Source organism: Miniopterus schreibersii (assembly GCF_964146895.1).
Source record: "Miniopterus schreibersii genome assembly, chromosome: 1".
NCBI lineage: Eukaryota > Metazoa > Chordata > Mammalia > Chiroptera > Miniopteridae > Miniopterus > Miniopterus schreibersii.
The window spans coordinates 145,105,669-145,130,910 of record NC_138101.1 but is presented as its reverse complement, the minus strand read 5'-3'; the positions used below and the strand labels follow the sequence as shown (position 1 = coordinate 145,130,910).

Genomic DNA, 25,242 nt, shown 5'->3' with positions numbered 1-25,242 from the left:
TGTTAGTCAATTTAAGACATATTTAATGAGCACCCACCATGAGTAGGGTACTGGTGATAAAGCCCATGCTACTTAGCTGCTTTTCTTCAAAGGGAGAGGTGGATGGTTTACTAAGAGGAATATGGTAGGAAGATCTTGGTTGCAACACACTCAAAAGTAATTCACCCTCATACAGCTTAAAAATTTAACGCTTTGGGTTTCAGATGATTCCACTTCCTCTTTAGTTCAGACCTGGTGCTGTCAGAAGCAAAGATGTAGTCAATGGATTCATAAGACAGATCCCATACCTGAGATGGGGTCAAATTAAAATTTTCAGCTGCCAGCTGGTACTCTTGGGAAAGGTGTGTTGCAAAAACACCCTTATCGTCAGTCTGCCAATATAAGCAAGAAAGTTTCAAAATGAACAAGGAAATGATTTTTTTAAAAACCAACTTTTGTTTACAGTCTATTTTCCTATTCACCATGTTTCTTTTAAGAGTCTAAACAGGGGCCCATAAATGCATCCATGCCTATCTATAACTAAGCAGGCTTGTTTACCTTTTAAAAAAACAAAAAACCAAACAGCCCTGGCCAGGTTGCTCAGTTGGTTAGAGCACTGTCCAGTACACCAAAAGACTGCGGCTTTGATTCCTGGTCAAGGCACATACCTAGGTTGCAGGTTCGATCCCTGGTCAGGGCACGTACAGGAGGCAACCGATTGATGTATCTTTCTCACATCCATGTTTCCCTCTTTTTCTCTCCCTTCCTCTCTCTCTAAAATCAATAAAAATATATCCTTAGGTGAGGATTAAAAAAACAAACACTAGAGCAGTGCTCTAACCATAGCTGTGTATTAAAATCACCTAGGGAACTTTAAAAACATATCTGTGGCTCAGGACTCTTCCCAGATCATATAAAACAGAATCTCAAGGGATGGGTGCTGGGCATCACTTTTTTTTAATGTTCCCCTAGGTACTGTCCAGGACCTTTTCCCTTAGAGTCAAACCAGAGTCACTCTGGCCCTTTGTAGCCTCTTATGCCCCAGAGTCCTCTCATTCCTCTCTCTGAACCTTATTACCCTCAGGCATGCAAGGCAGTCAGGTAGGTAGTGAATGTCTGACCTAATGCAACTCAGGGACTAAAAGGAGCAAAACACTTCACACAAAACACCTTACACAGATAACAGAAGGATGGCCAATGCTGTACCAGAATCCAAAATGATGCTTGTCATAAGATGGAACAGTCCGACTTTTGATGTTTGAGGTCAAACAGAGTTCTACATGAAAAGAGGAAAAAAGCCTTTTATTAAAAAGCAGATTAGTAGACTCATTCATCAAGTAGATACACAAGAAATCTTTCTAAACTATGCTAATTTTCAGTAGTTCATTATTTTACAAAATTGACCTTTTCTTGCTCTGGCCAGTGTGGCTCAGTTGGTTGGGCATTGTCCCTTGGACCAAAAGGTTGCCTGTTTAATTCCCAGTCAGGGTACATGCCCAGGTTGCAGGCTAGATCCCCGGTAAGGGGCATGCAGGAGACAGCTGATCAAGGTTTTGCTCTCATATCAATGTTTCTTTTTCTCTTTCCCTCTTCCTTCCTCTCTCTAAAAACTCAATTAAAAATTTTTTTTTAAATTGACCTTTTCTTATGTGTGAAAATTTGTAGTTCAATTAGTGTGGCTGTGTGGGAAATATGTACAACTTGTGGCAGCAACTGTGCCAGGCCGGGAATTACTATCCCCTTCACAGCCATGTGCTTCCTCCTTTGTCTTACCAAAATGGAGAGGAAAGAGGAGTGTATACGCCAGTCACCACAAAGAAGCCAGGGAATTATCTGAAGGGTTGCTACACTTCTCCCTGGTCTTAAAGTGGAGACTAAAATAAAGGTAAGATAATGGCAGCACTGCTTGAGGGTTACAGCATTATAAAAAGCCAAGAGCAGAAATGGACCTCTTCCATGGCTTCAAAGAAAACCCCTAACCTCCTTTACTCAGACAACCATCCAATCACTGCCAGCTGCAAGTAAGTCCATCTTAAGAATGACTTCTATTAACAAATTCCTGCCTTGAAACACTGTACCAGGCTTCCTAGGCAGAGTAAAATACTTCACTGACTTGATGAATGGTGTCTGCTCCCTTGGGTAAGGCAGCCTCAACACAGGGCCACTCCAAGGAATGGCAAACGCAACCTGCCCCCTCACTGCTGGGAGTAGGGCTGAGCTACCACAACAGGAAGATCTCTCTTACTATGGGGTTTCCATTTTCTCTACTTTTGTTGATCTTTAAAATTTTCCTCAGTGAAAAGAAAAAAGCCTCACCCATTATGAATTGCTGAAAAGTCTAGAAATTGTTTTTAAAAATGCATACCCACACCAGTGTTTTTACAAATTGGTAAATTTGTAGATTCAGCAAATTTATCATTCAGTAAAATGGATTTCAGTCCATTGCTTCTTTCTCTCTTCAGAAAGGCCTTCTTTGATCATCCAACTGAAGGTGATTATTTCATCACTGTCATATCAGCCTGTTTAATTTTCTTCAAAGAACTTAACACTGATATTTGCTTGTGTATTTGTTTACTGTCTCTCTTACCTATGCTAGAATATAAGTTCCTTGAGAAAGCAAGCTTGTTTGTCTGTTTTGTTTACTGCTCTATTCCCAGCAATTTGAGAAGTGACTAGAACAGAGTAGGCACTTCATAAATATATGCTGTTAAACAAAAACAGCTGCAGGTCTACACATGTAGACTAGCAAGTGTGTAATGGTCAAAAGACATATAATAATATACTTCAAATTTTCCAAAAATCTTAATTTTTAAATAAATGTCACACATTTTCATAACACATGTTAATTTGGTTAAAGTCATTTCAAAATACTAGATGCCCCTTATTCCTTCAACATAACACTGAGTTCCAGGAATTGGGGAATGTAACAGTGAACAAGACAGAAAAGGGCCCTGCTCTCATGGAGCTTATATTCTAATGGGAGCTAAAACGTCGTGTTACTTAAACGAGGCTCAGAAAGCACATATACACATCTTTTACTTCTAAATTATATCTATATACTTAGAACAAAACTTCTCTACAGATAGGTTACAATCTGGGGGCAGGGGGTAGAAGGGACAGAGGGTTGTCTGAAGGACCTGAAGCCCTAAGCCTTACCCAGTGGTATCTGGTGTTTCCTCACAAAGTCAACCAGATCCAAGGATCCTCCCTCAGAGGAGTTGAGAAATGTCCCATGCCCAATTCTATCAGGAAGCAGATCCAGGAGTACTTGTGCTTCTTTTTTGAGGTTTGGAATCTCAAAAACAGGGAGAGAGGGAATCAATAACTTCTTTCAGTGGTTCTTAAAAGTGCTTTTTTCTATAGCCAGATACTTTGTCTCTAAGAAGGTAATGCAGACATTCTGGAAAGCTAAACTACATATATGACCCCAGCTCTCTTCTTTGCCTTTTATTTTCCCATTCATTTCCCAATATTCTTCTAGATTCATTTCAAAGATAAAAATAATTATAGCCAATAATAATAATAAACACTTATTAAGGACCTACTTCATGTCTTTTTACATAAATTTTCCTTTAAACCTCACAAGAATCTTGCAAAGTATTAAGATGAAGAAATTAAAGTTCAGAAAAAGTAATTTTCAGAAAGAAAATACCCCACAACTCCATATGTATATGTGTTCTGTGTTGGGTATGTGTGTTCATATATATTAGAAAAAGATCTAGAAAAATATAAACACAAAACTGTTAACAAGATCAACTTGGGAGCACAGCTGAAATGGGACCTTTTTTTTACCCCCTTCTATATTATAGTTCTCTACATTTGGCTTTTCTTCAGATACATGTAACTTTTGTAGTTAAAAATATAATGTATTTTAAATAAAAGTTGTCCAAAGTCATAGAGCTAGCGAATGACAGAGAGGAGGGTGAAATCTGGGTCCATCTGACTCCAGGGCCCACTCTCCACAGTGTGCTCATGTTTTATTTTGATAAGGCTAGCTACATTCATACCACAATCACCATGAAAATGTCTAGCTGTATGGTGGGGAGAGGGACTGGGGATGGGGATGGGGATGGGGATGGGACAGGGTGGAATGGCTCATCTGTAATATTTAAAAATAATAATAATAATAATAAATTAAATAAAATAGTCAATTTGATAAAAAAAGGTCTAGCTGTGCTCTTTATCTCCTAATAGCCTAAAAGGCAAATTATAATAACATGATGAAATGAAATGTTTTAATATCCAATGGATCAAACAAGAAACAACAGAAACTAAGGTAAAGAGCTTTGATGTTGTGTACCAATACCAGAGATAACTGGTTACAGTGACACATACTGTCTATTTCATTATGCAATTATACTGACGAATTGCTTCAATCAGGTATCAGGTCAGCTAGATGGTGTCCCAAGAGTGAAAGGTCATTTTAATCACTGCGGAAACATGAAACCTAGGTTTTTAAAATTCTGCCGCTATTTGCTTGTAGACATGAAAACTGCCAGTAATGACAAGAAACTCCAAGTTTTTCTTTAATCTTTAAATCATGATGCTATTCAACTTTTATATATTACCACATCTAATACTCAAGATAACCCCATAAGTAGACTATTATTTCCTGCATTTAAGAAACAAATCCAATCCAAACCCATCTAGTTGTATATATTATGTATAGCCTTTTGTATGTCAAAAAAAAAAAAGAATAGGGAGAAATAAACCATCTGTAAAATGGGGAAAGTGTGAAGAGTCCCTTGTTTGCCTCACAGAGATGTGCTTAAGAAAGTGACTGTTCTCCAGCCATTATCTGTCACTTGCTCATGCTGCCAAGGAGCTGGGGACAGTGGGGCACCTGATCTCCCTGCTGAGCCTTATAAAATGATGATGAGCTACTCCCATTCTTGCCGATGCATGTGATACATTCAGGTCCCTTTCCCTACGAGGACAAGTGAGATGCACTGGTGCTTCTCTCAACGTCAGCTTGCCAATGACAAGGTTGATGATGGAAATTTAAGCATTTTCTCTAGAAAGATGTCATTAAGCTGTTTTTAAAGACACAGCTATAGTGGAGGTCAACAGCCATCCTCCCAGAAACCACAAAAATAGTAACATGAGGAACTAAAGCAAGCCATGCCTTTATCATTATAATTTATGTTAAAAAATATTTTTACTTTTCCCCTTCTAAAAATATTTATCCAAGCCAGGTGTTTTTAGCCACTTAAAAATGATTATTGTCCAGCTGGGCGTGGCTCAGCAGTTGAGCATCAACCTAGGATCCAGGCGATTGGGGTTCGATTCCCGGTCAGGGCACATGCTTGGGTTGTGGGCTCAGTCAATGGCTCTCTCATCACTGATGTTTCTATCTCTCTCTCTCTCTCCCGCTCCTTTCCTCTCTCTGAAGTCAATAAAGATATATTAAAAAAAAAAAAAAGATTATTTTTTTCCATGGTAATCTACCCTCTCCAGCCCAATTTTACAATATTATTTACCTCTGAAAGATGCAATGCCAACTTCAGACCTGCTTTTTTTGCTTCTAAAAGAGGTTCCAAGAAATCTTTTGCTTGTCCTGCCTTGAAGATAAAGGTTAAAATGAGGATGCTGAGAACTCTGGGCAAACTGAGGAACTGGGTACTCTGTCCCAATAAACAAAGTAATAAAATAATGGCAGAAAAACACAGCAGATTGATTCATTTGTACATTTTGTTTATAAGGCACCTACAATGTGCTAGATACTTTGAGGAAGGCAAAGCTGGCAAAGACACAGTCCCTGCCCTCAAGAATCTTAAGTATCTACAACCCTGAGGTCAATTAGCTAAGCTAGATATAGCAGTCACCAAATTTTATTTCTGGAAGGGTATCTAGTGCTAAGACAACTTACCTGATTCAGGAACCCACATGATTACTAAGGAAAGCTTCTACAAAATGGATGGATGATACAACGTAGAACAGGCCGAGTTTAGACAAAGCCAAAAAAAACAGGTTCATGGGACTAATTCAGTGGCTTTCAACTAAGGGCAATTCTTCACCCCTTCCCTCCCCCACCCCCAGGGACATTTGGCAATCTGTCTAGAAACATTTTGGGGTGTCACACTGGGAGGGTGCTACTGGCATCTAGTGGACAGCAGCCAGGAATGCGGCTCAATACCCTACAATGCACAGGATAGTCCCCACAACAGAATTATTTGGCCCAAAATGGCAATAGTGCCACAGATGAGACACCCTGCTTGAATCTGACATTCAAGAAGCTCTAGGCCAGCCTTTCTCAACTGGGGGGTCTATGAGATAAATAAGCTCTAACTATAATTAAGCATTTGACATCCACTGTATATAATGAATTAACTTCTCTCCTACGTAGGTAGAATGGAACTAGCTATGTACCATCTTTAGAAGAATGGAGAAAATAATCATATTGTCATGCAAATCTTTTTTTCTTTTTTATGGAGCTTAATTCTTTCACAGAACCCTGGTTGAGAACAGTTGCTGTAGACATTCTGGTCATACAGGGCAGAATAGGGCTTCATCCACACAGAGAGACTGTTGGACCTTTGGAGAATGCAGGATGCTTCAAGCCAATCCTTATCCCACAAACTAATTTGACTTTTAGAAATAAAATGTATTTAGGAAAAATAACTTACTGTAGGGTCTCCACTGAGGTCAAGGCCAAGAACTGTATCTTCCGTAGAAAGGAAGAATTCTTCAGCAAGTTTAACAGTCTCCTTTGCCACTGAAGGGCCACCTCTTCTGTCTATTGATATTAAATATCTTTAATATAAGAAAAACAGTTGAAAATGAATATAAAAAAGACAATTCTTGAGTATAGCCAGAGAACTATGGCAGGTATATCTTACTATAGGAACTGTACAGCCTGACATGACATATTACTTTGCTAGAGGGAATGAGACATACATTCCTAAATAGCACCAAATACCTAGTTAGTGTTCGAATTTTTAATTGTTTCATGTTTCTTTGTTCAAGTATTTGTTTTTTATAGTTTGTTCGACTGAGAATCCAACTAAAGGTTCACATACTGTGTTCGTCAATGCGTTTCAAGTGTTTTTTAATCTACAGCCACTCCCTTCACCCCACCTCTGCCCCAAATGTCCCCCACCTCTTAAATTTATTTGTTGAAGAGACTAGGTCATTTGTTCTATAAAGTTTCCCACAATCTGGGTTTTGCTGATTGAATTCCTGTGTTACTAACATGTTCTCCTGTCTCTTGTATTTCCTATAAATTGGATGTTGGATCTAATCTAGAGGCTTAATCAGACCAGATTCAACTTTTTGGCAAGGGTTATTTCGTAGGTGGTGATGTGTTCTTTCATCAGGAGGCTCAGATTCATTATTTCATAAGGGTTACAAAATCGTTGATATTCTAATTCTAACATGTATCCAATAGCTGATACATACATTAGCTGGAATTCTACAAGGAATCTAATACTCCAAGAACCCTTGTTAATATTGTATAATTTTCCTCCAGAACTTATTAGTTTATTTATTCACAAAATAAAGAAATTCCTCCAGCATTTATTTACTTACAGAATTTGGATCAACTATATATAAAATGCAGTGTCTCTTTTCCCCACTTAACAATTTCCTCTACCATTAAATAATGTTAGAAAACAATATAAATCATATGAATATAACAATGTAATTGTCCTCTGATTGCTGGACATTTTAGGATGTTTTCTCTTTTTTGTTATAAACAACATTACAATGAAGAATCTTACACATAAATCGACTTCCTTAGGATACATTTCTAGACAATAATTACTGGGTCAGAGGGGGAAATTATTTATAGGTCTTAATACATATTGCTCTTTAGAGAGGGTTTATTAATTACATATGCTCACCAACTGTGTAAGTTCACAAACACTTGGTTATTACCCTTTTTGGTGGGGGAAGGAGTGAAATGGTACTGTAATATTTCTTTTTAAAATTATCTCATTAGTGAGGTTAAATAGTTTTCTATACAGTTAATGCCCTTTTGTATATCTTTTTTTCCGAATTCTCTTCTTGTCTTTTGAGTGTTTTTTTAAATTGGGGTATTCGTTTATTTAAGCTTAATTTTGAGAGATTTTATAGCCAGAAACACTACAGCTAGCTTTCTTCCTTCGAGGACCTATTGAGCCCTGACTACATGCCAGTGCTGTTCTAAGTACTGAATGTGTAGTGTGAATCAAAAGACAAGGTTTGTAGCCTCACTGAATTTACACCGTAGTGGGTGAGCATATATACACAAAATAATTTTCTGATCTGGTTAAAAAGACTGCCATAAAGGAAATAAATGGGGTGACTAGAGGATAGGATAAAAATCAGTTATTGGTTGATTTATAAAAATCCATTACACCTATGGTCAAAGCAGTAAAATTTTCACACATTTTAGATTTTAAACGGGGGGGGGGGGGGCACTTCAGATAAAATGCTTAAGGAAGGCCCCTCTTGAGGAAGTGACAGCTGAACTGAGACCTGAATAATGAGAAGATGCCAGCCATCCAAGGATATGGTGAAAGTGTGTTCTAGGCAAAAGTTACAGGGAGTACAAAGATGCTGAGGTGGGATAGTCTTGGACTATTTGGGGAACACAGATGCCAGTGCGTAGTAACAAGTGGTCCAGATGAGGCTGCCAGATCATGTGGGACCTTGGAGGCTACAGTAAGAAATCTAGATTTTAGCTGAAGTACAATGGGAAGCCATTCTTCACTACAGCAACAGTACTCAGAAGTTTACTGCCACAGGAATAAATTCAGAATTGCATTCTCAATATTAAAGAATATGGTTCTTGATTGTTTTTTCTATTTTAAGATAAAAATCAGTTATTGGTTGATTTATAAAAATCCATTGCACCTATGGTCAAAGCAGTAAAATTTTCACACATTTTTAAATGGTAACCACTAAGGTACAATGCTTCTTACCTAACATCAATGTCTAAGTTTTCTTGTTTAGACTGTTTTATACCCTCAAGTACAGATTCCACATAAGTTTTTTTAGTCATTCCTAGAAAGGACACAAAGAAAACATGTAAAGAGATCAATTATTTCATCCTTCAACTTTAGCATCCCTATATGAACAATTACATTTTCACTTCATGTTGTGACAAGAGCATGGTTAAAGATGAATTAAAACATGGCCCTATGGATATATTTTAGTAAATACTAATTGAACTTCAACAAATTTGGAAAAATAATTAAGTACTACAAAAATAAAATGAAAAAAAGACATACAAACTACAAACCCATTTAAAAATTATTCTTAGATTCAACACACATAAAATTACTCTCACAAACTGCTATGAAAACTTTTTAATGTTCTAATAAAACAAAAACAACAATCCCTTTTCTAAAGGCTGTCTTTCAAAAAACACACCAAAAACTGTTTTTCTCTGTTAGTAGAATGTTTTCCTGCTGGGTCAGAAAAAAATCCTCTCTTGAGTTCCTTTCTCCTCAATTCTGATCAGGCTCATTGTTTCTTACCCAGGGCACTAGAGATGTTCTTAAAGTTTGGTTGTTTAAGTTCTCCTCTTCTGGAGGGCTCCAGAACAACCTCCTCTAAAATACTCTTGTACTCCAATTTTAAAATGCTTACCTTTTGTGGGAAATCTCTAGTAAAGCACAGGAAATTATAAAGAAGAAAAATAAAACTAATATATAAATCCCACTACTCAAAAATAACCAGTCTTTGTTTTTCTAAGCGTGTGTGTGTGTGTGTGTGTGTGTGTGTATTTTGAATAGATGCGATGCCACTAGGTATATATGTAGTCTGTTCAGTCATTTAACATTATCTGTAAGCATATCTCCATGTCATTAAAGTATCTTTGCAACTATTTTTAATTGTTACCTGATATTCCACTCACCTTTATTTTATTCTATTTTATTTTAAATATGTCTTTATTGATTTCAGAGAGAGGAAGGGAGAGGGAGAGAGAGAGAGAGAAACATGAATAATGAGAGTCATTGACCGGCTGCCTCCTGTATGCCCCCTTCTGGGGATGGAGCCTGCAACCTGGGCATGTGCCCTGACTGGGAATCGAACCTCGATCACCTGGATGCTCAACCACTGAGTCACACTGGCTAGGTTCCATTGACCTTTATTTAACAATTCCTCTATTGTTACATACTTAGGTTAACACCTCCCTTTTGAATCTCCATTCAAAGAGCAAACTAGCTTTAATAAATGGCAGGTTTCTTCTATCCTCCACCATTTCACTATCCTCACCAGCGTTAACTTGGAACTGATTCTGCAGTTTAAAAATGCAAAATAAGACTCTGCTGCTTGTCCCAGTTGTCAACACTTACTTTACTATATGTAGCTGCAAAAATGTTACCCCCCGAATGGTGACGGGGCTACACACGTCAGAGTGCAAGATGACCTGGTAGGATCTCTTTAGGTAACAAAGTGCTAAAAAGGACCCAAAGATACTAACCACATAATATTTCCTGATGCTACTCTTATAGAAAGAGGGTCCCAGGAAATTTCTCCAGACCACATCCAGATCTGCTCATCTCTATCTAGAGAGATTTTACCACATTACAGGTTGCTCCTGGCCTAACACACTATTAGTCTCTGAGAAGTGATTGCATAACCTCATTTCTGTGATTATCATAAAACATGATTCTGAATCTAGTCAGTGGCATTGTCTCACAAGTGCTCTTGATGCAGGGAGCAAGAATTAGCCTATGTTTAAGACAATGCAACTATAAGGAGTAAATGCCCCTTCCTCAGAGTGAGAAAAACAAACAAGAAAAACAAAAGTTTTGGAGGCCTTTTTATTTCCCTTAAACAGATATAACCTGAGTTAATTTTTTAAAGAATAACTCACTCATTAATAACGTACATCATAAGATTTGGAATGTTGATGCCACTTTTAAGTAAAAGTAAGTGCTTCATATTCTCAACCTGTACACACATGAGTGAAAAAAGCACACAGAAAAGAGTACATTGGCTGAGAAGTAATTAAATTCTACCTGAAGCATTGTCTCTTCTGGGTGTGCTCCTCAGTTCCAGGTACTTGACACCATCATCTGCAAATTCTTTAATGACATCTTTTGTGACCTGATAATAAAAGCAGTGTACATAATATTGATAATGTTGGTGTAAGGATCCCAATGAAAGTGCTAAATGCTACAGCTTTATTTTACTCATTATATTTGATTTGCAAAGTATGTTGGAAATCTTCCATGTGGTTAAGATTACCCGCTTTGTCACAACCCTGGTAGAGACCATGACAGAACTGCAAAACTTCCAATATCTTCTATTACCCCCCTCATTTACACATTAAATCCAAATCTGTATATCATTCACACTTTTTGTTTCCTTTCTCTCCTTTTAACCCTTTTTCTGTTCCCTAGTGTTCTTAACAGCCGTTTGATAAAACAAAGAAATAAGGCAAAACTAAAACCAGTTAAAATCATCTACAAGTGTGTAGTACTGAAACAAACATATGGAAATGAACAGCTAATATGATTAGACATTACTGATGTACCATTTAAAGTCATGGCTTAAGGTTCTTATTCAAGTTATGTAGGAATGTTATATTTTTCATGAAATTCTTTTGGCAGGGTTAAATTTTCCCCAGAATACTTAGAAAAAACCATCTTAGGCAAAGAAAATGGGTGATAAATAAGTATCCAATTTAGCACAAATCTCAACAATCCAAAAATTACTAAATGATATCTAAAGGCTGAAGGTATGTTTTCCTTCTCTGCTACCAATCCTAAAAAATACCAAATCTAATAAAAAAAGGACCAGGTTGGGGATACTGTGACAACATGCCCTAGTTAGTACTTACAGTTGGTATCCTAATCTTTTTTTTTTTAATCCTCAGCCAAGGATATGTTTGTTGATTTTAGAAAGAGAGGAAGGGAGAGAGAGAGGAATGGAAGGTTTATCTAGGCCACGGTGAGGCCTGTGGAGTCATCCCTACTCCACACCCAAGAATACTTCCTGGGGGTTCACATCTGTGTTTGTCAGATTCAGCCCTGACTATAAATTCCTCAGGGGCAGGGACCATGTCAATCTGTCTTTACAACTCCCAGTTTCTAGTACTGGAACATTATGGGCCTCAGTTAATTTTTGTTGAACTAGACTTTTAGACTCAACTCTCTTCCCAAAGGTGATTAATTTACTGTTTATCACGAGGATCAATCTCAGCCAAGGAGGAAAATTCTTTCTTGACCAGTCAAAAGTTAGTTCTCCAGAAACACAGGTTATACTTCTTACTTTGCATTTTTTCTAATGATTAGGAACGCTGATAGGATTTTGCTTCTGTTCGTTTACAAAGAGGGCATTTTTAAATTCCATCCTAGTCAGATCAATGATAGAGAAGCATATCATGGAGACTCTAGTATCATGGAGCTTTAGGTAAGAGAACACAGTGGTATCCTTTAGTCCTTCATTCCCAGAGGAAAAGCACGATTTCCCTAGGGATTAATAATTCAATTTCTAAGCACTTCTGGAATTTCTTCACTCTCTAATGTCTATCCAGTCAATGACAACTCTTCCAAGCAATAGGGATAAAACTCTATCAAAGACATTTCTATTTGTGGTCAAATATTATAGAAAACAGGGCCAGATTTTCTCCTCCACATTGTCCTCCATCTAACAGAATATATTCATCTAGTTCTTTCCTCATATCTTTTACAATAAACATAGTCTTCTGATATTAGCTCTTACGCAAATGTCTTACATTGGTTTTGAAAATAGTTGCCACAGAAAAGCATAAAACATTTTTCATCAGACTCGATGCCACAAGAGGGCATAAATTACTTAATAATTTTTAAATCTGCCTAAAAATTGTTTCATTTCTTACCATTAAAATATCTTCAGCGCTAGTAGTAAGCTGATGAATAATCTGAAACATCTGGAAACATCTATAACATGAATAAAAAGTTTTAAGATACTCTAGTTATCAAAAGCTCAAGTTGAACTCAGTAGCAATTAAATTAATAGATTTTAGGTTAACAGTAATTATATATTTATAAAGAACTACTGAATAGGTTTTTTGAAAATTACATTGATCTGAAAATATCAATGACTGAAAATAAAACATTACTGGTATTTTTAAGTGGGAAATACCAGTTTCCCTTCTCTACTCCACTTCCCTACTTAACCCCCTCACTGGTAGGAGCAAACAGGGGAAAAGTCAATAAGCCTATACTTTCAAATCTAAAGAATATTCCAATACAGTATAACCTCACCAACATAAATCACTAAAAATATTGTCAACAGTCTGACATCTGGGAAAATGTTATATATCAAGTTATACTTTCCATACCAGATGGCTACCTATTCCTTTAACTACTAAAATGTGAATTCTTACATACAACTTACAATCTCAAAATAGTGATACAGAAAAAAAAAGAAGTGTGTCCATCTCCCCAAACTCACTCTTCTAAAGTTCTTTTCTTTCCCTTATCAATCATAGTCATTTGATCATGAATTTTAAGATCTGGTTTCTTAGCTATTAATTTCTTCATGGTATTACAACTAATGGATCCATTCAAGTGAGCATGAAGTTCCTAAAACAAAAGAATACAATCAGTAAGAACATATCAAGTATCCACTAGATTCAAAACATCATTCCAGGTACTTGATGTTTGCAGTCTATACTAGGCAAATTGCCTACTAGCTTTAGCTATATAACTTTTAAAGTTTACAAATTATACCTGTGAAATTCACTTTTCTTTTGTGAAAAGAAACAACACAGAAGTCATTATAATTAGCAACCACTCTAGGATTCTGGTTGAATTCTCACCACTTTAGGTAGTTCTGAGTAAAATGTTCTCTTCCATTGTTGCTGGTCTTCTGTCTCCATCATGATTTAGCAGAATACAAAGGTCCTTCTCCAAGCACTCTTATTATGGTATGAACAATACAATGTAGTTCAGTCAGTAAATTTTGTGGTCTTGAATTTCCTTTAGGTTGTTTTATTTCCACACATTTTTATAAGATTAGTTGTAAATGTCGCTCTGGGCTCAGCTTCACCTATTAAAAAAAATGTGAACATTTTCAGATGTTGACATAAAAGCAAAGAAACACGATTTCGCTAATTTATTCCTCAGAAGACAAAAAGTCCCTCCAAAGCTAATTTAAATAAGCTAACAATCTGAACTAGAAATAAGAAAAGGTAAGAGGTGGATTATAATCTGAAATTTAGTTGGGTCTATTCCTTACCTATTAGCATTTTCTATAAAACTACTTCTAAAACTAGAAATTTATAAGGCCTATTTTGGTTTAAAAAAAGTTTACATTTTTAAATTGTTTAAAATATATAAAGGAAGCACAGAGGCGTGGCTTCACTGGACCCAGGTTAGTCCTCTTACCAGTTTTGCAGCCATGTGGTCTTAGTTAATTAACCTCACTACTTCAGTTTCCTAACTTGTAAAAAAGGGATAAAAATGCAGAGTAGCTGTGAGGACTGAAACAATACTTTAAATTCCCCTCTTATATGTGACTACCTTTCACTCAGGTCTTTATCACATTGTATCTCAATCACTGATTTACTGTCTTTCTCCCTCACTAGACTAAAAGCTTCCAATGGCTAATACCTAGAACGGTGCCTAGCACATTACAGGTGATAGATAAATCATTTTTCCTTCACTGCTGAGGTGGCTTATACATTAAAATTCCAAATGAAATTTAGTGATTTTCAAAGTAGCCACCTTGACTCTCTGTGTTCTCACATATTAATGATGATGATGTTGATAACAACAGCAGTTCCCATTCAGAGCCTACCAGATATGTGACAAGCACATTTAATAATATAATATTTAATCTTACCAATAGCTTGCAAAATAAATATTTTTACATTACAAATCAATAAATTGATACTGAGAGGGGTTAAATAAGTTACTGAGATATTAAAATGGGCAATAATGAAAATAGTTTGTACAGGACTAGGCAGAGCCATAGAAACCCACAGAAAAGCCAACTAAGTATGAGTTAAAAGTGGTATTTCAATGGAATACCATTTAGTAGATGCTTAATGAATAGTAACAAAGGAAAAAGATGGACTATTTAATCAATATGTTTAGTACCTCTACTGAAGTATGTAAAAGATGTCATTAAAATGGGAAAACATACTTTATCTTACATAGGTAAAGTCAATTTGCCATAAACTGACTTACAGTCTGACTGGCGTGGCTCAGTAGTTGAGCATCAACCTATGATCCAGGAGATGGAGGTTCGATTTCCAGTCCGGGCACATGTCCAGGTTTCGGGCTTAATCCTCAGCAGGGGGCATGCAGGAAGCAGCCGATCAAGGACTCTCTCATCACTTGATGTTTCTATCTCTCCCTCTCCCTTCCTCTCTCTGAAATCAATAAAAATATTTAAAAAATAATAAGAAATTGACTTATAAAGAAAATGTTCATTAAAATATTCTCAAAATTATTCCTCAGAAATTGATTTTTAAAGCTCATGAAACACTTAACTTGTAAAATTATCCAGAAAAATTTCTGAATCTCAGAAGAATAATACCTAATACTGGTGAAAGTCTGAGTAACAGTTCTGGTATGAGCAGAACTTGGTATGGTCTTTTTGGAAAGCAACTTGGCTATATTTAACAATATGCACACACAAAAACACACATTTAGATCCACGAATTTATCTTATATCTTGTACAAATACATTTCTTGTAGTATTATTTATAATAGCATAAAAATGGAAACATCCTAAATGTCCATGAGTAGGGTACTGGCTAAATTAATTTTATATATCTGCTCAACTGAATAGCTATGACTATATGGAAAGACTTCTATGATAATAGTGTTACTTCCAAAAAGTAAGTTGCAAAATACATGGTTTAGAAAGATGCCATTTATGAATAAAGCATTCCTGTATGTACACACACGTACTCACTCTCTCTCTTAATTATTTATATCTGTATTCCTAAAACACATATAAAAGGGCACACAGAAAACTGTTACCACTAGAATGTGGGCTGGAAGTGGCAAAATTCTCTCCCTTGAGAGAATTTTACTTTATTTACCTTATATAGTTTTGTGCAATTTTAAGGTTTTACAAGCATGTAATACTTGATTACTTTTTGAAATAATTTTAATAAATTAAAATTTTCAATAATTAGATTTTGATAATTTACTTAGTAATTTTAATAAATTAAAATTTAAAATATTAATTATTTAAAATAACTGTTTATAAAATAAATACATTTTTTAATATTGTGAGAGAAAAGAACATTTATGGTTAGACAACAGAATGACAGCCTTAAAAAAAAGCACTTAAGACATTTTATACAGTGGGCTGGTAACATCCTACTCTAGGATCCTGACCTCATTTTGTGCCACATTCAAGCCACCCTCCAGATTAATTTTAAATGAGTTGTGAGTAAATTTACTGACCCACTGACTACAATGTTAACCTATGGAAATTTGAATGCCACCAAAACAAGCACAATCTTCGCATATTTGAAAAAAACTGTTTTAAGTTGCTGCTATCAACGATACCATTCCCTGACAAATTTAACTTTCCTGGGCTGGATTTTGCAAAGTCCAGAAGAAGCTGGGGTGAGAGTGAGGAGCTCAAAGACAACACATTGATCTTTCTACATTTGTACTAATAGTTTATCAAGTTAGAGAAGGACCAGAACCAAGTCTCCTGCTTCCCAGAGAACTTTTTTCATGACAAAAACGTGAAGGGGGGAAAGGTGCCTGTTTCAGAAAAATAAAAATATTTGTTACTATTTATTAAGTACTTATGAGCCAGGCATTGTGCTAAGTGTCTTAGATGGTTATTTTACTTAATCTTCACAACAACCCATGACATATTATTACCTCCATTTTACATAAGAATAAACAGATTAAAAAATAATAACCAGAAAACAATCGTAAGATACCCAAATCACAAATTTTGCCCTATTCTCTTTCTTCTTGAATCACTTTTCTTGATTTCTGCTCTCTACCAGAATATTTCCAACATATCATGTAAATTTTCCTAACTTGTCATTAAAATGTCATTTCTATAGTGCTATATTTATTTTCAAAGTCATACAACTCTTTTTTCCCCCGTCTGGTCCTCAATCAACCTTGAGACAACTCACAACGCAGACTTAGTCCCCTCATTTTAGAGATGAGGATCCCAAGGTACAGGAAATTTAGGGGGGTCCTTCTCCCATTCCCTTCAAAGGCAATTCCAAACTCCTCAAGTGTTCCCCTAGACCCAACAGCCTCACACTGAAGTGACAACCCAGAGACCAGCTTTTGCAGAGGCAATAGAAGCCATCTGGCATGAATTTCCTCTATTTCTCTTTCCACACTCCGACACTTAAGCTTATCTTTATCTACAGCCTTTTTTCCCTCCTGAGTCAGAGAAAAAGGATTCACTCTCTTGTCTCCGAGACTAATTTGTGCCCAGAATCCCATTTCTTCCCACCTACTCTAATTCATTACTCCATTAGTTAATCTCACTTTTCTGTTCCTCCAACCTCTCCCCCCACTGGCCAATTTCACTTAAGGAACCAACATGCAAACATAAATATAGTATTTGCTTCCACCTAAAAAAAAAATTATCCAAATTTTCTTTTATTCCACATTCCTCTTTAACTACTGCCCTGTCTCCCCTTCCTTCTGAACTAAGAAAGTGTAATTTAGACTGGCTGCCTCCATTTACTTCTCTCCCATTCGCTATAACATGGATTCTGCCCTTACTGCCCACAGAAATTGTTCTCCCTAAGGTTATTAATAGCTCTTAAACACTAAAGCTAAATGAATCCTCTCAATTAACAAAGCTTTATCCTGACTCAAACTTTTTGAGTTCCAGTATTCAAATTCAAATTGGTAGGGCTTCAAAACTCATACTTTTAACCATAATGCTATATTGCTTCAAGGTAACTACACCTTTAGTGATCCTGATTTCCTTCTCCATCCCAGCCCCAAGTCAGTCACCAAATCCCAATTAACAAATTATAAATCTCCTTATCTATCTCTGGAGGCAGTTTTCTACTGGTAGTGACACCCAAACACCCAATTCAGAAACTTGGTTATTTTAAACTCCCAACAAGACTCAGATCATATCATGAGGGAATAATCACCTGTCTTCCGTGATTCCCTCACCGCGCTTGACTCACAGAACTTTGAAAGCAGAGGGGAATGGCATTTTATAGCTGAGGAATTGGGGCTCAGTAATTTACTTACCATCATCTTAGCACAGAGCCGGAAATACAAGGCAATCAATAGTATATATCAGCGGGGAAAAATTTATTGGGTCAAACACAACCTCCGTAAAGGTTTGTTCATTTTGCACCTGACCTCACTGACTTCTCTTCAGACTTAAATGGGGTCTCTTTTGTAACAATTAAAGCATTAAATAAATTAACACTAGTAGTTAGTATCTGAGGAACGACCTCTTCGACTTGCCCACTAACATCAGGGGTACGGATCTTTCCGTCCAAGTTCTGGCTGTCAGTCCCCACTGACTCACCTCTGAAAGATTTTTGTGAACAGTTGAGTCAACTATGAGAACTTAGATAAGATTTCCCTTCATACAGAAAAGCTTGTAGAAAAGTGACGACCTGTACTTCCCTGACAGTTTACGTGTCTACAATAGGCCGTAGCGGGCAATCTTCCCTGAAAATGCAGTCCCAGAGACTCAAAGTAGTCAACCAGTCGAATCGTAGCACAAGCTACACTCTCCAAGGATCTAATCATCAGGCGCGCTCTCCCCGGAAGTGACGCACACTTGTCCCCGGAAGAGGAGTCACGGGAGAGGGGTGATATTTCCGTACGGAAGTCCGCAAAGTGGGTCGCCAGGACTAAAGAGCCGCTCACCACCGTGAAGGAACGGGGCCCTTGAGTATCTTCTGGCCATGGGCCCGCGAAGCCGCGAGCGTCGGGCGGGAGCGGTACAGAGTACCAACGACAGCAGCGCCCTCAGCAAGAGTTCCCTGGCCGCTCGCGGGTACGTGCACGACAGCTTTGCCGCATTGCTAGTTCCGGGGACCGCGCGCCGCGCGCCGCTCATCCACCGCGGCTACTACGTCCGTGCACGCGCTGTACGGCACTGCGTACGCGCCTTCCTGGAGCGGACGTGCGCGGCCCCTGGTGCACCTCGCGCCCAGATCCTATCGCTGGGCGCCGGCTCCGACTCGCTGTATTTTCGTCTCAAAGCTTCAGGCCGCCTGTCCTGGGCTGCTGTCTGGGAGGTAGATTTTCCAGACGTGGCGCGACGCAAAGCGGAGAGGATTCGAGATACGCCGGAATTGTGCGCGTTAACAGGGCCTTTCCAGAGTGGGGATTCAGCGTCAGCGCTGTGCTTTGAGAGCTTGGACTACCGCATCCTGGGCTTGGACCTGAGACAGCTAGAGCAACTAGACCGGGCCCTGGCTGCCTCCGGCCTTGACGAGGCCGCACCCACTCTGCTCCTGGCTGAGGCCGTGCTGACCTACCTGGAGCCAGATAATGCCGCGGCCCTCATCGCCTGGGCAGCCCAGCGTTTTCCTAATGCTCTTTTCGTGATCTACGAGCAGATGAGGCCGCATGATGCCTTTGGCCAGTTCATGCAGCAACATTTTCGGCAGCTAAATTCTCCTTTGCATGGCCTAGACCGCTTTCCCGATGTGGAGTCCCAGCGGCACCGTTTCCTTCAGGCTGGCTGGACTGCCTGCTGTGCGGTGGACATGAATGAGTTCTATCGCTGCTTTCTGCCTGCGGAAGAACGCCGGCGCATGGAAAATCTTGAACCCTTTGACGAGTTTGAGGAGTGGCATCTGAAGTGCGCCCACTATTTCATTCTGGCCGCTTCTAGGGGAGACCCGCTCTGCCAGACTTTGTTGCTTCCATCCTCGGAGGTGTTTACTCGGGTAGATCCTACTTACCCTTCAGGGATCCTACCTGCCAGTGTGGTCTCTAGTGACAGTCAAGGCCCAAACTTTAAGAGATATGGCCATGCCTCTGTCCTTTTGAGTCCAGGCATTATTTTCAGTGCAGGTGGATTTGGAGAGCAGGAGGGGCGGCATTGCCGAATGAGCAAGTTTCACTTGCTCTTAAGCTACTGTGACTTTGAATGGAAAGGCAAACAAATATGCAGTTGGGGGTCTGAAGCCCAGTGGGATGGACGCCTTCATCACACCATGACAAGACTTTCTGATACTCAGGTTCTGGTTCTGGGGGGAAGACTGTCCCCAGTAGCTCCAGCCTTGGAGATTCTCCAGCTTCGTTTTTGTAAGAGTGAGGATAATAGCACTGAGGATCTAAATGTAACGGTAACAAAGGCTGGCCCAGGAGAAGACTCCACTTTGTCACGTTGGCGGCATTCAACAACAGAAGTGTCCTGTGAGAATCAGAAATACTTGTTTGTGTATGGAGGCAGAAGTGTGGTGGAACCTGTACTAAGTGACTGGCATTTTCTACATGTGGGGACAATGGCTTGGGTCAGCATCCCGGTGGAGGGGGAAACACCTGAAGGTCGGCATTCCCACAGTGCCTGCAGCTGGCAAGGGGGAGCCCTTATTGCTGGAGGTCTGGGTGCTTATGAGGAGCCATTGAGCTCTGTAGTCTTTCTGAAACCAATCACTTGTGGATTCCTCTGGGAATCAGTAGACATCCAGCCTGCCATTACCCCAAGGTACTCCCACACAGCCCATGTACTTAATGGGAAGCTTCTACTGGTTGGAGGGGTGTGGATTCATTCCTCCTCAATTCCTGGGGTGACTGTTATCAATTTGACTACAGGATTGAGTTCTGAGTATCAGATTGACACAACATGTGTACCATGGCCATTAATGTTACACAAGCACACCAGCATTCTCCTTCCTGAAAAGCAAAGGCTCCTGCTCCTTGGAGGTGGAGGGAACTGCTTTTCCTTTGGCACCTACTTCAACCCCCATACAGTAACATTAGATCTTTCTTCCTTGAGTGCTGGGCAGTAAGGACTGAGCTTTTGATATGTTCAGGACCCACTAAAGTAGACAATAAAATTTCCACAAATAGTACTTACCCCTCCTTTTTTTTTTTAATTAACACTGCCTATCCAGTGAAGAAAGTGAAATGTTGTTAAAACACAGACCATCATTCAGAGACATGATACAAAAATAAAACATAGGTAGGCCTATCTTAAGAGGGTGGTTGTACAGTCCTAGAGTAGGAATTGGGGGCCTTTGGACCCCTGTATCTAGTTGTTTGGGCTTCCTCCCATTTTCTAATCTATATCCATTTATTGAGTTACAGTGACTCTTAACCTAAGTCAAGCAAAAAATTTCCCACTCCTAGGCTTTGTGATTTGAAGTAAGTACCTTGGAAAAAGTTTCACACAGATCCCTGGTAAGAATCTAAGGTTGAATATAGTTGAAGGGGCATGGTATTGACCTCATTCTTCATGTATGAAACCCACAATGAACCCATTTGCAGTTTGAGTAAAGCATTGTGACATTTAGTGCAGCAGAGAACTCTGGGATATATTTAATAACATTTGTATAGGACTTTATTGGAAAATATGCTTTTGTCCCATTTTGTCACTGGTTCCATATTTATTTAGATTTATGAGTGCTTATAGACCAAACCTCTGATGCTTCAACTTATTGTGTACATGGTATGATAGTGCTTTGCTTTGGATCTACTCTCCACCCTCTCTGCGGTCTGTGCCCCAAGAGGCTGACCTTCATGGACTGCATCAATGAATTTTCTTGTCCTCTAGTTTCTGGTGAGTTCTGTCAGTCAGAGGCACCAGAGGGAGATGTAGGGCAGGAAGAGTGAGTCAGGGTATTCCCAGTGTTTCCCCTACTAGTCTGCAAGTTGGCAAAGTCTGTATTTTTTTGTCAAAGGCCACAGCCTCTGTCCATGTAATAAGATACAGCTCTAATTCTGCATCACTCCAGGTGCCAGTAATTTTTTTTTTTTTTTTTATATCTTTATTGATTTCAGAGAGAGGGAGAGAGAGAGATAGAAACATCAATGATGAGTCATTGATCAAGCCCACAACCCAGTCATGTGCCCTGACTGGGAATCGAACCCTGATCACCTAGATCCCAGGTCGACGCTCAACCGCTGAGCCACGCCCGGCCGGGCTGGTGCCAGTAATTTCTTACCTCTTTAGGCCTATGAGTTGTAATGGCTGTTTGCTATACCTGAGCTGCACTGTTCAATATAGTAGCCATTAGCTATGTGGCTATTTAAACTTAATTGATATTAAAATTAAGAATTCAGTGGCTTAGTTGCATTAACCACATTTTAAGTGCTCAAGGGTTATGGTACTGGACAATATAAATGTAGAACATTTCCCTCATTGCAGAAAGATCTGGACACTGCTGAGGTACTTCACCATCTTGACTTGGCCTCCCTTAACCCTGCTCAACCCCTTTCAACTAATATCTTCGTCAAGCTCTCTTCAATTATCCCCTTTAAATGGGGGCCATCTTTCCTAGTGAGCTTTGTGAGGCCGATGAAATACCTTAGGTATTCATCCTTAAAATTTAAGCCTTACTTTCTCATCTAAATTGTGTCTCAAAAAGTAGTGGCTGGTGGTACTAACTGTACCACTTTAGTATTTCTTGTTAAGTGTTCAGTCCTTGAAAGCTTAATAAGATCTTGAGATTCTACAAGTACCTAAATTCTACAAGTACTATCAATGTTAACATCTTGACGGACTTAGTATGACACAGTATCCTCTTTCCCTAAATATTTTTACTACAAGTTTGCATATAAATGAATGTGAAAAGTGATTTAAAAAAACACAAACCTAAATGTATGGAGAGGGCAGTGTTGGCTCTGTTAGATGAAGGCTCCCAGGAGAAGACATTCTCTGCCTAGCTTCACTGAGACTGCAAGAGCCCTTTCAAGGGAAGTTGTTAGTAATGGTCATGAGTGAGTCCTGGGAAACAAGGCTTACTATAGCTGGGCACCTGGCAAGACTCTAAGTGAGTACTAGATAACTGACAGGAGTATGGTCAGAAAGGGGAAAGGCTGCTTGCTTTGTCTTCCCTGCTTCTAAGTTCGCTGCAGCCTACCTCTAGCTTTCAGGAGCAGATCAAAGCGGAACATGGATGAAATGAGTGTTCTCAGCTATCTAATAGTACCGGAATTCTAACCTAGCAATGACTCCAAAGCCCAGGGAACACCTTCTATAAAGCTACCTTTTAAATGATGCCATCAACCATTATTATCTCATTACTTTTTGGGAAAAAGTTGGATGTGGTTAGGTGGAGTTGGGGGTGGGTGGGGAGGTGGTGGTGGAATCGTAAAGAGACTGTGAATGTGTGCCAAAGCCAAATCAGTGCAGTGGTGCCTATTCTCTTGAGCACTGCCCAGTATGGGATATTATGACTAATCAGGCTTGTTCCCAGAAAAATTACCACATTCTCTATAAGTGATTATCAGATTAAACATGCCCTCCACCTCTAACCTTATGCATGCGTCATACTCAGTTAAGGAATTAGTCCTTTCTCAAGCTCTCCTCATTAGAGCACTTAGAAGTTTGTTAGCAACATTTACTCTGCCTTTGGAACAGCACTCTGTATGGACTGGTGTTGAATCTCAGTTTCATAACAGTAATCTGCTGCAGTTAGAGATGTGGGCCAGACTGAGAACTCCAGTTGGACAATAATTATTGCTTCTCCATTTCACCTCTGAATATTGTTCTAAAATTCTGGAACGGAGCTCTGAGGCAGTTATAAGAGTTAATAAAAGGTATTTTTCTTGTTTAGTAATTGTACTTTTTTTTTAACCCTCACCCAAGGATATGTTTTTATTGATTTTAGAGGGGGTTGAGGAGAGGGAGACATCTATGTGAGAGAGAAACATCAATCAGTTGCCTCCTGTATACACCTTCAACCGGGGATCGAACCTGCAACCTAGGTGTGTGCCCTGACTGGGAATTGAACTCTCAACCTTTCTGTGTATAGGATGATGCTCCAACCAACTGAACCACACTGGTCAGAGCTGTACTTCTTTTTAGGCCAGAAAAACTAAGAAAAGGAGAGTATTTCTTATGTTGACTCTCTACTCTCTGAGTCTCAACAGTATCATACTAGTAAGGATATGAAAACAGGTTAAGAACAGCTCTTCTGGGATATGTTCTTCAAAAGCCAGTGCTGCCATTTCCTTGTGTGCTTTTAGGACTTTACCACCAAATGTCCATTCTTTCTACAGATTTAATCCTTCCTAGCAATGTTAGGAAGTTGACACATAACAGATGTGTTCCAGCGCCCAGGCAATGCCTTAGTCTTCTCTTTCAGTGATCTCAGATCTTGAAAGTCCTGGTTTATTCCACATGCATTTTGTGATCCCAAACTTAACCTCAAACAACCCATACCTACTCTGAGACACATCCTACATGTCTCCTCCTGGAAAATACTCCCATATGGCAGCCCCAAATGTAACCAACTGCTCTCCCCCTGTGCTAGAGAAGCCTGTGCTCTTTGCAGAGTCTGGTCAATAATAGAAGAACTAGTTACTAAGATGAATTTTTAAATCACGGGGACCATCGAATAATGTCTAGTGCCATATTAAAACTAAACTAAGCTTTTGACCACAGTAATGAAGAAGGGGATATAAATAGCATTAGGCTGGCAAAGTAGGTCATGAATCCTGGATAATCACATTTGGACTTGCTGTTTAAAAGAGGAGAATATGTAGAGCAGAAATTATGAAAATTATAATCAGCTTTAGAGTAGGTTGAGAGTTCCTTGGATGTCAGTAATTATGTAAACAAAGAGTTACGTCATTCCACAGTTTAGTTGTAAGACCGCTCACTTATTTTTCTTGGACAATGACATAAAGCACTTGGTTGGGAAGGGGCAGTTTCTTGACTGAGGGAAGGAATTGTGTCTGTCTAGTTCTCTATCCCTAGATAGAGAAGTGAACTTGAACTAGAGAAGTGAACTTCCCTAGATAGAGAAGTGAACTTGGTTGGTTACATAGTAGATTCTCAATAAATACTTGGATGGAAGTCCAATCTGACACTGAAGTTATATTTGGATGTTACTCTTGTGTCTATCATGCACAGATGTCAAAATTCCTTTAATTACTGTGTGGGCAGGGAGGGGGGAGTATTAAAGTTTTAAAGATCCCTGTTTAAGAGTTTTTAAAATTCAACTGCTTTGCTCTGGCTGGTGCGGCTCAGTTGGTTGAGTGTCATCCTGTGCACCAAAAGGTTTCTGGTTCGTTTCCTGGTCAGGGCATATGCTGGGTTGTGGGCAGGTTGCTGGCTTGATCCCCAGTAGGATGCATGCAGGAGGCAGCTGATTGATGTTTCTCTCTCTCTCTTCCTCTCTCTCTCCCTCTCCCTTCCTCTCTGAAATCAATAAAAACAGTTTTTAAAAAAATTCGA

At 38.9% G+C, this 25,242-nt stretch overlaps 2 protein-coding genes across 9 annotated transcripts; one reads left to right on the top strand and one right to left on the bottom strand.

The window, feature by feature from the left end:
- Positions 1 to 6: 6 nt before the first annotated feature.
- On the bottom strand, positions 7 to 18,968 carry MAPDA (N6-Methyl-AMP deaminase). 8 transcript variants are annotated; one of them, XM_081159738.1, is made up of 12 exons: positions 18,403 to 18,968; positions 15,093 to 15,277; positions 13,721 to 13,950; positions 13,354 to 13,484; positions 12,776 to 12,836; positions 10,932 to 11,019; positions 8,883 to 8,964; positions 6,606 to 6,732; positions 5,460 to 5,540; positions 3,136 to 3,274; positions 1,155 to 1,255; positions 7 to 371 (listed from the first exon to the last, which is right to left on the bottom strand). In XM_081159738.1, exons 3-12 carry the CDS (start codon positions 13,781 to 13,783, stop codon positions 177 to 179), a joined length of 1,068 nt encoding a protein of 355 aa, XP_081015864.1. In that variant the 5' UTR covers positions 13,784 to 13,950; positions 15,093 to 15,277; positions 18,403 to 18,968; the 3' UTR covers positions 7 to 176. The 8 variants fall into 8 exon arrangements, with proteins under 8 accessions (XP_081015864.1, XP_081015869.1, XP_081015870.1 ...); XM_081159743.1 differs by having other exon boundaries at positions 18,750 to 18,968; XM_081159744.1 differs by having other exon boundaries at positions 18,117 to 18,723.
- On the top strand, positions 18,788 to 23,609 carry LCMT2 (leucine carboxyl methyltransferase 2; the record flags this gene model as incomplete). The annotated part of the gene is made up of 1 exon (XM_081159727.1): positions 18,788 to 23,609. One exon carries the CDS (start codon positions 18,788 to 18,790, stop codon positions 20,846 to 20,848), a length of 2,061 nt encoding a protein of 686 aa, XP_081015853.1. The 3' UTR covers positions 20,849 to 23,609.
- Between the last annotated feature and the right edge of the window lie 1,633 nt (positions 23,610 to 25,242).

Excerpts from the sequence above, each read along its gene's own strand:
- MAPDA (XM_081159738.1), bottom strand. The coding sequence starts at position 13,783 with ATGATGGAGACAGAAGACCAGCAACAATGGAAGAGAACATTTTACTCA. Across the intron at positions 6,733-8,882 it reads AACTTAGACATTGATGTTAG|ATATTTAATATCAATAGACA; the intron begins GTAAGAAGCATT and ends CTTATATTAAAG. Across the intron at positions 1,256-3,135 it reads GAAACACCAGATACCACTGG|AACTCTGTTTGACCTCAAAC; the intron begins GTAAGGCTTAGG and ends CTTTTCATGTAG.